Source organism: Ceratotherium simum, chromosome 21 (genome assembly GCF_057802395.1).
Source record: "Ceratotherium simum simum isolate JZ-2026a chromosome 21, ASM5780239v1, whole genome shotgun sequence".
In the NCBI taxonomy this organism is placed as follows: Eukaryota; Metazoa; Chordata; class Mammalia; order Perissodactyla; family Rhinocerotidae; genus Ceratotherium; species Ceratotherium simum.
Window position 1 is genome coordinate 14,552,640 of NC_141920.1, and position 13,768 is coordinate 14,566,407.

General features: G+C 46.5%; 1 protein-coding gene across 2 annotated transcripts in view; it reads right to left on the reverse strand.

Moving 5' to 3' along the window:
• Nucleotides 1-13,768, reverse strand: part of EYA2 (EYA transcriptional coactivator and phosphatase 2) — a 178,391-nt gene that overhangs the window by 145,869 nt on the left and 18,754 nt on the right. For both annotated transcript variants that reach the window (XM_087444873.1, XM_087444874.1), the window contains exon 4: nt 6,509-6,625. In XM_087444873.1, coding sequence (XP_087300999.1) covers nt 6,509-6,625 — 117 coding nt within the window. The remainder of the gene's footprint in view (nt 1-6,508; nt 6,626-13,768) is intronic.

The following is a 13,768-nucleotide window of genomic DNA, read 5'->3' on the forward strand; positions in this document are numbered from 1 at the left end:
GGAGAGAACCACTTGAAAAGATCAGAAGGAACAATCCTCAGAGCTAAACAGAGTCAAGAACAGTTCCTGTTTCCACCAGGCAGGTTGGAAAACCTTATAATTCATGGGGCACTGGGTAGAATACTCAGAAAGGTTTATCTCAGTGCTGGGAAAACTGTTAGGTAGAGAGAGCCCTAGACCAAATGCTGCTCTGCTCTCTCAAATGAAGTTTAAAGCAAGACTTGAAAGGCTCAAACTATTTCCATGTAACTTAACTGCATCCCAGAACAAAGCTCAAGAATATTCACAGGAATATCTAGCACCCAACGGGATAAAATTCACAATGTCTGGCATCCAATCAAAACTTACTGGGCATGCAAAGAAGCAGGAAAATATGACCTACGATGAGGAGAAGAATCAATGAAAACCCAGAAATGACACAGATGACAGAATTAGTGAAAAGTACATTAAAACAGTTAACACAACTGTATTCTGTCCAGTCAGGGAGCTGGAAAAAAGATTGGACATGTTAAGTACTGATATGATATTAAAAAAGATCCAAATCAAACTTCTAGAGATAAAAACCATGTATGAGATGAAAAAAATGTCTTAAGTGTAATTAACAGCAGATCAGGTAACAGCAGAAGAAAAGACTAGTGAACTTCAAGACATGGGGGTGGAGGGAGAATATTTGAAGAAATAATGGCCGAAAATTTTCCAAATTTGATGAAAACTATAAACTCACAGATCTAAGAAGCTCAAGGAATGCAAAGCACTAGAATCATGAAGAAGACTACACCAAGGCACATCAGAATTACACTGCTTAAAACCCATGATAAGGAGAAAATCTTAAAAGCAAATGAACCAGTGCAACTTCATAGTTACACTGACATCATTTCCATATTTATGAATCATGTATGAGTTAATTCTTGCCACAGAAATATGCAATATAATAGATTATGTGCGTGTTTGCTTATGTTTGCAAAAGGAAATTCTGGATGGGTTCACAAGAACCTAGTACAAGTGGTTAACCATTGGGGGTTTGGAAACTGAGTGGATATGGGACGAGGGTGGGATAAAGATTTCTGTAGATGTTTAAACTAGATAAATGCATACATAACCTGCTCAAAAATAAATATAAAGGAAGAGTAACTTTACATTATCTTTTTTTCTTATTACAAAAGGAAATGTATTGGTGGGAGAGGAAGTAGGGAGAGATAGCTAATGGGCATGGCATTTCTTTTTGGGGTGATAAAAATGTAGAATTAGATAGTGGTGATGGCTGCACAAATATATGAATATAGTAAATCATTGAATTGTACTCTAAAAGGATGAATTTTATGGTATGTGAATTATATCTCAGCCAAAAATAAATTAACTAAAATACAGAAAAAGGAATACAGACATGTTCATCATTAAAAAAAATTTAGAGAATCAAAGAATTTTAACACAGGAAGGAGCCTAAAGATGATCACAACCAAGGCATCCCAGTGAGCACAGAACATTGGTTTGGAGAGAGGGTCCCTGTTCACATCTACCTGGGAAAACTGACTACTGGATTCTGTTCTTGGAGAGTCACAAGGTACATAAGTCTGCAAAGACTCTGAAAAATCCTGCAGTGAAGACATCTGTTGAACTTTGTGCTACACGCCATTTGTCAAATGTATTTGACCGTGACATTCTCCAACCTCTTTCTATGTTCAATGAGCATCTGTGAGCGCTAGAGCTGTGAAACACAGATCATGAAAGTTCAGTGACTTGTCCAAAGTCACCCAGCACACTGGTGCCAGAGATGGTGCTAGATCTCATAAATCCAACACAAACCAACCCTGGAGGTCTCGGGCTGAGATCACCGGCTTCCAAACGTTTTGGCTGGACTTTTAATTTTTTTACACATCCTCGAATAACATGTTTCCACGTTGCTCCTGAATGGCTCATGTTGGGTTCTGAGCTTCAGTATTAACATTCCCTGGCCTTTGGTAAATACAAAAGGAATTCCCACTGAAGAGGGCTCCCACTGTTTTTAAGGCCCCCTATAATGCAGAGTTCACCAGACGGGGGCTTTATGCTGGTGTGGATGGCTCAACAGTCTAAAATGAGTCTTCTTCTTTCCTCTTACCACGACTACTTACTAGCACTGAGAGTTCAGGAAAGAGAAGTGGATTTGGGAAGAACACAGACCCTGAACCTGAAATTAGGATGACAATAATGACAGGTAACATTTGTAGAGCACTCAGTCTGTGCCAGGGGCTGTGCTAAATCCTTCACACACCTTAACTCATTCAGTGATCGTTGCACCCCCTGCACAGGTACACTTGATGTCCCCATCTTACAGGGGAAGAAACCGAGGTACTAAGAAGTAACTCGGCTCAAGGTCACACACGGGTAGACTGCAGGACTGGGAAGTTAACTCAGCCTGACTTCAGAGTTACTGCTTTAAACTACTACGTTACCAAAGGAATAAGAGGAATAATAAAAAGGACGCCCTGTCTTTCTGGACCTCATCTGATGAATCATTCCATTTAGTCCCCACAATAGTCCCATGAGGTCATATCTCTTGCTGTGATGCCAGTTCTACCGATGAGGAAACCAAGTCATGTTGTGGGGTGGGGGACACATCCAGGATCGCCTATGGCCCAGGTCCAGGGCTCTCAACCCCTCCACGGCACCAGTGAGTTCTTACAACACGTTCTCAAGGTGTTTTTTCTTCTCTTTTTAATCTTTGTGGTCATTTCTGTGAACCGCAGTGTTTTAGCGGGAGAAGCCAAAAAAGAAACAAAAAAATCAAACCCATAAGAAATACATTTCAGCTATAAAAACCCCTGGATGAACTTGAAAAAAGAAAATAAACAACCATGCAAAGGCTGAAGGAGGGCTGTGAACTTTTCTCTTTTACGTTTATTGTATACTCGGTGGAGGGCAGGTGTTATCTGAACAGACACAGATCTCAAACTCGGGGTCGAGGGGCCATGGCTCTGCTGAAGTTTCTGAGATCAGGTAAAAGACCTAGGGGGAGGCATCCCGGCTGATCTAACGCTTGCTCTGTGACCATACACCAGCCACTCCGCTGCTGTGCCTCAGTTTACTCATCTGTAAAATGATGGGGTGGTCCCTACTGAAGTTCTTTTTTGCCTCTACAAAATTATGATTTTAATTCTTAGAAAGGAGAAAAGAGTCATTCCAGCTTCTAAACGTGGACCAATCTCCCTCCAGCTCAGTGCTTTCAGGCCTAAAGCTCAACCAGTCTCAATCTCCCTCTTCATTTCTTCTCCCCTTAAAAAACTAAGCCCGACCCACGCCTTCCCTTCTGAGACGCACAGAGAGTCGTCTGAGAGTTTATTTCTCCTCTGGAGCAACTTGAAAAAAAAAAAGTTAATAGGAAGCACATGGGCACGGTGTGCGAGGGCTCTACGTGTTTGTGTTTGAAAAAAATACTTAAGGAGGACTATGTCAGGCCTGCAAAGTGCCTGGGCTGTCTCAAGAGCAGTTTACGGCCACTAGCATTCGACGGAAGGCAGTTAATTGGGACAAAGTCCAGCTGCTGCTGTAGCCCTTCTGGCATTGGGGCCACGAGGACGATAAGAAAATAACCTGAATTATTCCCGTGGGCGGGTGGGAAGAGAGCAGGGGATGTTTCTCTATTTGTGAGGGGCTGGTGGGGACTGGGGTGAGGGGGCGCGTCTAGGCCAGGGCTCACCCACGGAGAATGGTCTTCTAGATAGAGTGTGGAGGGCAGGATGGTGTGGGGTACCTGCCCGGACTCTGGAGTGCAACTGCCTGGCTTCAGATCCCACTGCTCCAGCCATGTGACCTTGGGCAAGTCACTTGACCACTGCGTGCCTCGGTGTCTCCACCTGTAGGATGGGGTAATGCTAGAGCCTCCATCACAGGGCTATTGGGAGGATTAAGGGGAATGGCATATACGCAGAGCTTAGGAGTCCTGAAAGAGTCCAGGAAATGGCACTTGAAGGTCAGTGCAGGCTCTGGTATTCTAGAAACCTAAGTCTGAATCCCAGCTCTGAACACCATGGCTCTGTGATCTTGGGCAAGTCACCCCCCCTCTCTGAGCTTCACTTTTATCATCTGTAAAAAGCAGGCTTGGTACCCACCTCAGGTGGTTGCTGTCAGGACCAGAGAAGAAATAACGTTATTCTCCACATCTTGGTCCAGGAAGGGCTCCTGCATCACTTCCCAATCTCGTCTCCACTCCTCGCTACACCCAGATTCATGGGTCTCTGTTGGAGCCCTTCTCCTGCCTCTGGGCCTTGGCTCTTGTTGTTTCCTCTGCCTGGGCTGCCCTGTCCCCAGCTGCCCACATGGTCAGCTCCTTTTCATCCCTCGGGTCTCCCTACCCACGTGGGTAATGTCCATCACCACTGCCCTCACCGCCCTGTTTTTGTCCTTCACAAGCTTTATCAAAATCTGTAACCATCTGTTTATTTGTTAATCGATTGTTGTCCATCTCTCTTTATGAGGGAATTAATTATCTCTGATGACTGCTGTGCCCTCAGAGCCCAAAAGGGTGCCAGGCATAGAGCTTGTGCTCAATAATACACAACGAATGAATGAATGGATGGGGAGCCACTCCTACATAACTCACCTCACTTATTATGCGGGGGCGGCTTGTGTCAGAATGGGGGAGGGTGGACTGTGTTTGCTGTTCAACCTCTGTAGCCTTGGAGGCTCTGAGGCAGTAAAATCTGTTTCTATTGGCAGAGCTGGAAAAAACTGGCTTGAGATTGACCCAAAAGCAATTTCAAGTTCAGCGTCTTCAAAGTCTTTATTATTGGGCTTGGTACCATAATTCACTCCCCACTTGGAGGTGGGTCCTGGCAGCTTACACCCTTTAGTGGAACTCAGAGGCCACTGTGGGGAGAGAGAGGTGATAGCAGAGGCAGAGGAGGCAGGAGAGTACCATGGCTAAGAGTGTGGGCTTTGGGTGAGGCTGGGGGTTGGGGTTTTACCAGACCCCCAAGAGACTCCACTCAGTCCACTTCATTGCAGTAAAATCTAAATCCTTTGCCCTGATGTTGGGCAGATCAGTCATTCCCTCTATGCCTCACTTTCCCCTTCTGTAAAATGGGCATAATACCAGCACCAATGCTTTGAAGCATCATGAAGATTGTACAAGATCCAGCAACACCACATGGCAGGCGACGAGTGTTTGGTCAATGTCAGCTGATGCTGTCACCAACAGATTCTGATGCAGACCTTTACATGGAAGCTAGTCCAAGGGCTGGGCACTAATGCTCATCACCCCCTTTCTCTTACACCCTCCTAAGATCATTTTCTGTCCCTTCACAGTGTTTTTTTCCTGAAAGGCTGCCCTTGACATCCATTTTTATTGTTCTCTTCATTAAAAAGATGAAGTGATATATTTTAAATTAAAAATTAATTTTTAGTTTTAATTTAATAAAAAAATTTAAATTAATAAATTAATTTAATAATTTTAATTTATCTTAAAAAAAGATATCTTTTTGCAAATAGTTTTTTTAAAGAAAAGTACAATCACTCATTAGCCCCCCACCTTGTGATTAGCCCTTCATTTTTGCATTTTACTTCTCAGACCCTTGGTGGTCCTCGTTACCAGTATGAGGATCCCCCAAATGACTGCCGCCAGCCCTCTGCTCCATGCATCAGCCCCAAAATGCTCCCAGTGGCGCCGCAGAAGAGAAGGGGCCATTGGATGGTGCAAGAGTGGAGTGGGCACGGGAGAATCCAGCACGCCAGTCTCTCAGTGTTTGTGGGGTGGGAGCTACACACTGGAGTTCTTTCTTCCCTTTTTAAGGCCACCCTCCGGGGATGCAGAGCCCTGAACCTCCTGCCTGGAATAAGAGCTCCTTTACCTGCCTGCCTAATATTCCCACCACCCGGCACTTCTCTGACTCTACAATGGACTTGCCTGGCCCATCACACTTAGCATCAAAGCCAACTCCCCCTCAGCCCTCAAGGCCTGCATGATTCGGCCCTGCTCTCTCTCCAAGACTCTCTCCTCCATCCCCCGACTCTGCTCCAGCCTTGCTGGCCTTCATTCTGTCCTCAAACACATCAAGACGTTTCCCTCCACACAGCTTTTGCACTGGCTGTTCCCTCCGCCTGGAATGCTCTTCCCCCAGGTCTGCCATGGCTGACTCTGCCTCACCCTTTAGGTCTCTGTCCAATGTCATCTCTTCAAAGAGTCTTCCCTGATGGCTCAAGTTGCATATCCCACCTCCCCTGACCCGGCAACTGTTCATCACTCGCTATCCAAACACCACCGTTGGTGGCTCCACTGCACTCAACCCCTTCCAGAATTAGCCAGTTTATTTGTTGCCTTGTTGACTGTCAATCTCTCCCTCCCGCCACGTAACTGCCATAAGGGCAGATCTCATATCTATTCTGTCCACCGCTGTAACTCCACTACTCAAGATAGATCCTGGCACACAGTAGGTGCTCAATAAATCTGCTGAATAAATGAATGAATGACTGGACACTCAACTCAGGAGGTGCCTTAGAGCCGGGTGGGGAGGGGCCGCAGCGCCACACTGACCGTGCATCTGGTAGGCGTACGGGCTCTGTCCAGTGGCTGGGGTGCTGAAGCTGGACCCATAGCTGAGGAATCCACTCTGGCCGGGGGAATGGTTCAAGCTGTCTTCTGTCTTGATGCCTTCGAAGGGGGAGAAAGGAGCACCAGGGACACGTGATTAGAATGCTTCCTTGTCACCTGCAGGAGAGCTACGGAGACAGGACAGCACGCGATTTTATCAGCTTCCACACCAGGAGCTGCAAACTGGGAGCGGAAGTGAGCCTACAGACATAGTTTGCTGGGCCTGCATATTTTTAAGGAAAATCTGAATTAGCTGCTTTTGTTTAAAAATCAGCAGATTTCACCAAAAATCTGGACTTATGGCCTCTCTTGAGCAACGGGATGGTCGGGCAACACCAAACCTGTGTTCCCACGTGACGACAGGCTGCCCCATAGGCTCCTCAGTTTGTATGTTTCCCAGGTCACCACGGATCTCGTACGGTCTCTGAGACACTGAGGCTCATTTTACAATGCTATTTTTCATTGCTGTTGTACTTTTTTTTTTTTTTTTAATATCCTAGGACACTATCAAAAGTGGGGAAGGGAGGGGCCGGCCCCGTGGCTTAGCGGTTAAGTGCGCGCGCTGTGCTACTGGCGGCCCCAGGTTCGGATCCCGGGCGCGCACCGACACACCACTTCTCCGGCCACGCTGAGGCCACGTCCCACATACAGCAACTAGAAGGATGTGCAGCTATGACACACAACTATCTACTGGGGCTTTGGGGAAAAACAAAAAGGAGGAGGACTGGCAATGGATGTTAGCTCAGAGCGGGTCTTCCTCAGCAAAAAGAGGAGGATTAGCATGGATGTTAGCTCAGGGCTGATCTTCCTCACACACACACAAAAAAAAGTGGGGAAGGGAAAGGCAGGCCAAGAGGGTCTTGTATTTTGCACATGCGGTCAGCTCCATACTTCTGCCTGTCTCTGAGGGCAGCGAGTTTACGACCCCCTACTCCACCGAGGAAAGCCATGCATGGCTTAAATGTCCATCAGGATTTTGAGCGAAGGTGTTAAGTGAACCATCCTTCCTCTGTAAAGATAATGCCACTCAACCCAAAGACACACTCTCCACCCTTCTTGTGGGGGTCCTGCTTATCTGACATGCTTCCCCAAAGCAGAGGCACTGATTCCACAAGCAACTGGCTGGAGAAGGGATTGTACTCAGGGAGGGGGGCTGATCAACCATCAGTAGCCCATACACTGTATTTTTATTGACAATATAATAAACTCACGGTAGAAAATACAAATAGGACCAAAGGCATAGAGAAAAGTCTCTCCTCCATCCTTGACTCTAAACCTCCAGCTTCCCTCCCCACAGGCGACCGCTGTTACCAAGTTTCTTGTGTTTACCTCCAGACATGTTCTGTGCAAATACAAACTTACGCATAAATATGTATGTATGTGTAATATATATATTTTTTCACTTTTTAAAAAATAAACTGGAGTATTCTCTAAATACTGTTCTGCATTTTTCTTTTATTACTTCACAATACGTGATTATGATCATTCTCCATCAACTTATAAAGTTCTTTCTAATTCTGTATTTAGGGCTGTGCAGTATTCCATTGTGCGACTGCCTCATCATTTAACCCCTTGTATACGTGTATACCTTTCTGTCAATCCCAGTATTTGGAACTGCTGAGTCCTAGGGCAAGAGCTCCTGGATTTTTATGGATGTTGCTAAATGGCGCTCCGTGGATGGTAGATGGACATACTCTCCATACGATGAGTGAGAGTCTGCATCAAATGCACCCCCTGCATCAAATGCAAGATCAAACTTTGTTTCTCTCTGTCTATCTTATAGGTGTAGAGAGTATCTCAATACTGTTTAAATCTGCATTTCTTTAAAGAACATTTCTAGTTCTGGGGATGGTTTTGTAATTGTGGTTTCCTCCTTCTCCCCCATTCACCCCCATAAATGGGGAGAATGCTTAGTGGGGTAAAAATGATGGATTTTGAGTTGGGAGTTCTGCGCTGGAGTCCTGGATGGTTTCCTTCATTACTTGGTGACCTGGGCAGTTTCTCCTTCTATCCCAGCTTGAAAGTCTCCTCCCTTATGAGATAAGATGCTGATCCCGCCGGCAGGGTTGTGGGGAGGTTGAAGGAAGGGGAAAGAATGAACATAAAAGGCTCTGAATGAGGTACTTACAAACACACATCTCTTTCACCCTCATAACCATCCCACAAAACAGGCAATATCGTTTTCTCCATCTTAAAGATGTGGAAACTGAGGTTCAGAAAGCCAGGCCACTGCATCAGGGTCTCGCAATTAGCTGATAACTCTGAAGTCAAGGTTTTCCTTTCCTTCTCTTGATGCCTCTCAATAATGGGTGTTAAAGGATTTTATGCAGTAGATGGTACAAGACTTCAGTAACAATAATGATGAGAGCAACAAGCAATATATATATGGCATCTTCTTTTGCTCAGTCTGCTGGAATGGTTAATGGTTTCCTCAGTGCAGTCTGCGTCCTGGTGCACCTGGAGTAAAATCTAAACTCCCTGGGTGACCCGGTCCTACATGGGCTCTGCTCACGCCTCAGACCTCTGCTTCTTCAGGCTCCTTCGCTCACCCTTCTCAAGCTGCGTGCTCAGCCGCTCTCATTCATTTTAGTGGCTGAATGGAAATCCACAGTATGGAATATCACTGCTTATTCAGCCAGTCTCCTGATGATGAACTCTAGGTGGATTCCAATTTTTTTTTTTTGCTGAGGAAGATTCTCCCTGGGCTAACATCTGTGCCAGTCTTCCTCTATTTTGATGTGGGTCGCCTCCACAGCACAGCTGATGAGTGGTGTAGGTCTGTGCCCGGGATCCGAACCCACGAACCCAGGCCGCCAAAGCAGAGTATGTGGAACTTTAATCACTTGGGCACGCGGCTGGCCCTCCAATTTTTCTGCTATCACAGCCAATGATGGAACGGACGTGCTTCCTCATGCAGTGTTAGAATGTCTGTCCAGGTTGGTTACAAGAAGTGGAATTGCTGAGTCAAAGGGTACGTACATTTTTCATTTTAAATAGATGCAGACAAAACTGCAAGAATACATATTTAGACTCGGGGCCTTTGCACATGCTGTTCTCTCTGCCCTGGAATGCACTACCTCTCACCCCCTTCTTTGCCAGGCTAGTGCCTTCTCATCCTCAATTTCTCAGCTTAAACGTTGTTTCTCCAGAAAGGCCTCCCCTGACCCCCTCCATCGCACCCAGGTCTTTTCATGGCGCTCATCAAGTTCATTCGTTTACCATCTGTTCCCTCCTTAGGCTGAGAGCTCCAGGGGGGCAGGGCCTGTCTTGTCCACTATGGCATCCCACACCTAGCTCACTGCTGGGCACACAGTAGGTGCTCAGTAAGCATCTGCCAAACGGACGAATATGGAAAAAAACAAAATAAAGTTTTTCACCTCTCCTTTTGTTTGTTGAAGTTGGATCATAAAATTCCAATTCGTGAGAAAGGAGAGAGAACATGGCAGGCACATGAAAGGCTTAGTCCTATAAATCAGGGCTGCCCAGATTGTGGTCCACGGACCAGTCACCAGCTCATGACGAGAATGTACAGAAACTGAGAAGTAAGCATTTAGAAAATTTCATAGCAATGTGACATTGCTGTGACATCTAAGGTCATATCTCTGGGCTTCTATTTTGTATCATTTTGTTTTGTTATTTTTTTATTTTTATTTTTTGTGAGGAAGATTAGCGCTAAGCTAACGTTTATGCCAATCCTGCGCTTTTTGCTGAGGAAGACTGGCCCTGAGCTAACATCCGTGCCCATCTTCCTCTACTTTATATGGGACGCCACCACAGCATGGCCTGATAAGTGGTGCATAGGTCCGTGCCGGGATCCGAACCTGCGAACCCCTGGGCTGCCGAAGCAGAGCATGCCAACTGAACCACTACGCCACTGGGCTGGCCCCTATTTTGTTACTTTAATTTCATTTTTCTAGTAATTCATTTTTATTGCATTTTACCAAAGTATCAGTCCATGATGAACTAGAAATTAAAAAGCAGAAAACAATTGGTCTTTTACCCTAGACGAGAAGCACTGCTCTAAGAGATTGAGTTCAAAGGAAATCTGGTGAATTTGGGGACAGTCTGACTGCATCAGATCTCCTCCTCCCCAAGAATTTCTCCTGAATATCTCTGCGGCAAAGAGAATGAGGCCTCCACAGATGCTCAGGAACTACCTACAGGTTTCGCTGTCTTAGCTCACGGAAACACTCAAGTTAGCATGTGCGTTTCAGAAAGCGTGTCAACAGTGGAGATATTCTGGGCATTCCTTCATTCCACAAACACCCAAAATAATTCTCTATATCAGGGGTTGACAAGCCAAGGCCAGGGGCCGAATGTGACCTGCTGCCCGTTTTAGTAAATAAAGTTTTATTGAAACACAGACATACCACTCATTTATGTATTATCTGTGGCTTTTCTCGAGCTACAATGGCAGCTTGAGTAGTTGCAATAGAGACTGTATGGTCTGCAAAACCAACACAGAAACCACTACTTTCTGTAAAGTATTTACTATCAAGCTCTTCACAGGAAACGTTTACTGACCCCTGTTCTACATAAAGAAATGCAGAGGAATGATAAACACCAAATGCAGGGGTGTGGGTGTCTCTGAGAAGAAAGGGAGTTATACCTCCCTTTATTTTTTAAGTTGGATGGTCACTTCATGACGGTTTGTTTTATTATTCTTTATGTTTTTACATATGTCTTAAATGTTGCATAATAAATTGACGGAAAAAGTGCTCAGTACTCCTAACCTCCTTGCCTCTAGTTTGCTCAATTGTGTTACTTCCCTGCAGCTATTTAAACAAGGGTAATACTACTACTTGCCAAGAAGCAATGAGAAACATTTCCTAACAAGATTCAACAGGGTTTGTCCAGACAATGAGCAAACACTGCTTGCTCGGGCACAGGCATATGAGAGGGAAATGGCTTTTCATCCCACCTGTCATTATCCAGTGACACGGACACTCCGGGGGTGTGTGGCAGCCTGGCTTCTGCTGCATTGATCGAACATGTCCCTTGGGCCAGGTCCTGTGAGCTAAGCCCTTCATATAGATCAGGGGTAAGGTCCATGGGCCAAACCTGGCCACTGCCTGTTTGTGTAAATAAAGTTTTATTGGAACACAGACACACCCATTTGTTTACACAGCGTCTGGCTGCTTTGACGCTACAGTGGCAGAGTTGAACAGCTGCAACAGAGACCGTATAGCCCACAAAGCCGAAAATATTTACTATCTGGCCCTTTACAGAGAAAGGTAGCTGACCTCTGATGGAGATGATCTCATTTAATCCTCACAACTGTGGGGAGGCCAGACTTAGTATCACTCCCACCGTACGAACGAGGAAACGGAGGTGGCTTGCCCAGGGTCTTAGGACCAGCTGCAGAGGTGGGGTGCGACCCCAGGACGTGCTCTCCTACCACCTACGCTGTCTGGTCAGGGCACAGACTCGCTGACAGTAACTAAGACCGTAAAATGACTTTGAACCAGATTAACTTCCACCCGATGCCATGTTTTGTCTGGGAACAGGGTTACTTTTCTCTTTGATGCTCAAGAATACAAGGGCTTCATTTTCCTTGGCTGTCAGCCAGGCGGGGTAACTTATAGGTGGTTGTGTCACAGGTCTTCCAGCACAGGAGGGACAGAAAGTTAGCAAAGATGCTCACACCTGTTGGCCAAGGCCTGTCATAGGTAATCCCCTGGGATTTACGGAATGCACGCTCGGGCGGGGGAGCTCGGCGGGTAAGGGCTTGGACTCCAGGGCCAGGCTGCCCGGGGTTCATTCAACCTCTGCCGCCCACCAGCTGCGGTGACCCTCGGCGAGTTATTTACCCTCTCTGAGCCTGCACTGATTTATCCCTCAGAAGAGGATAATGATGAGAACTTCCTTGTAGGGTTGGGGGGCATTAAAAGAGTGACTGGACATGGAGCACTGAGAACCATGGGTGGCAGCAACTCAACGACAGTGACTATTACCAAGCCTGACCTGACGTCCCACTGGACTTGTCACCGCCACCTCTCGAATTGCTCTTGAATCTGCCCGCTTCTGTCCGTCCACTGCTCTGCCCGAGGCCCCCCCCACCGCCCAACTCCAGGCCTCATCAGCCTCCCAGCTGGCCTTCCCGTTTCTCTGCTTCCCTCCAACCCAACCTCCCAGAGCAGCCAAAGTCATCTTTAAAACACCCAGATTGTATCATATAGCCCTCTGCTTATAAACCTGCCATTGAGTTTCTGTTTCACTTGGAATAAAACCCAGAATCCTTCCCAGGCCTCTGAGGCTCCGCCCTCCTCTCCTACCTCCTCCCCCACTGTGCTCCAGCCCCCACCGGCTTCTTGGACTTGCCAGATGCCTTCCCACCCCGGGCCTTCCCACAGGCGGTGCCCTCTGCCGGGATGCTCCCCCTCCCGCGCTTGCACACGGCCATCCCTCGGTTCTCAGCTGGATCAGCCGCTCATCTAAAAGGCCTTCCCTGGCACTCGAACCTAAATTAATTCTTCCTTGTTCTGTTCTCTCTCACGACCTTCTTCTCTTCCTTTACATCATGCATGATAATTTGAAATAACATAACATTTTAAAAAGTAAAAAAAAGTTTTTCTCCCTCTAGGCCAAGGGTTGCAAACTCAAATGTCTTCAGGGGACAGGCAGATAATTCAAGTAAGTGATGTGGGCTGGGTGGGGACCATGGTGAACCGAGGCTAACGGGGACAGCCCTACTCAGAGCCACCTCCTCCAGACACAAAAAATATGGGCCCAGTGCTGCCCGATCATCTGGTTTTTTTAAAGGCATTAGAAACATGAATTCCTATGTAAACCTTTCTTGTTTTAAAATTGGCAATTAATTTAAAAAATGTCAAGTATATTTTCCTGGTTAAAAAACAACACAAAGGCCACATTACCCACCAGCTTTCACTTGTCAGCCTCTGTTCTGGACAGTGAGCCCCGCAGACACAGGGCCCACTCTGCTTGTTGACCCCTGCACGCCCAGCACGTGACCCCATGCTGAATGAACGAGGGAACCCATGAAAGAGCAAAGCAGAGGCAGGGAGGGAGAAGAGCGAGAAAAAAACACAACGTCCAGTCTCTGCGCTCAAGCCACACCGTCTAGCTGGGAAGACGAGAGGAACGTACTGATTTTCCAGTTGAGGAAACTGAAGGCTGGAGGAGTCAGCGGCGGCTGGGTCTGGAAGGTAAGTCTCCTGCCTCCCATCCTATATTCTCTTCCCC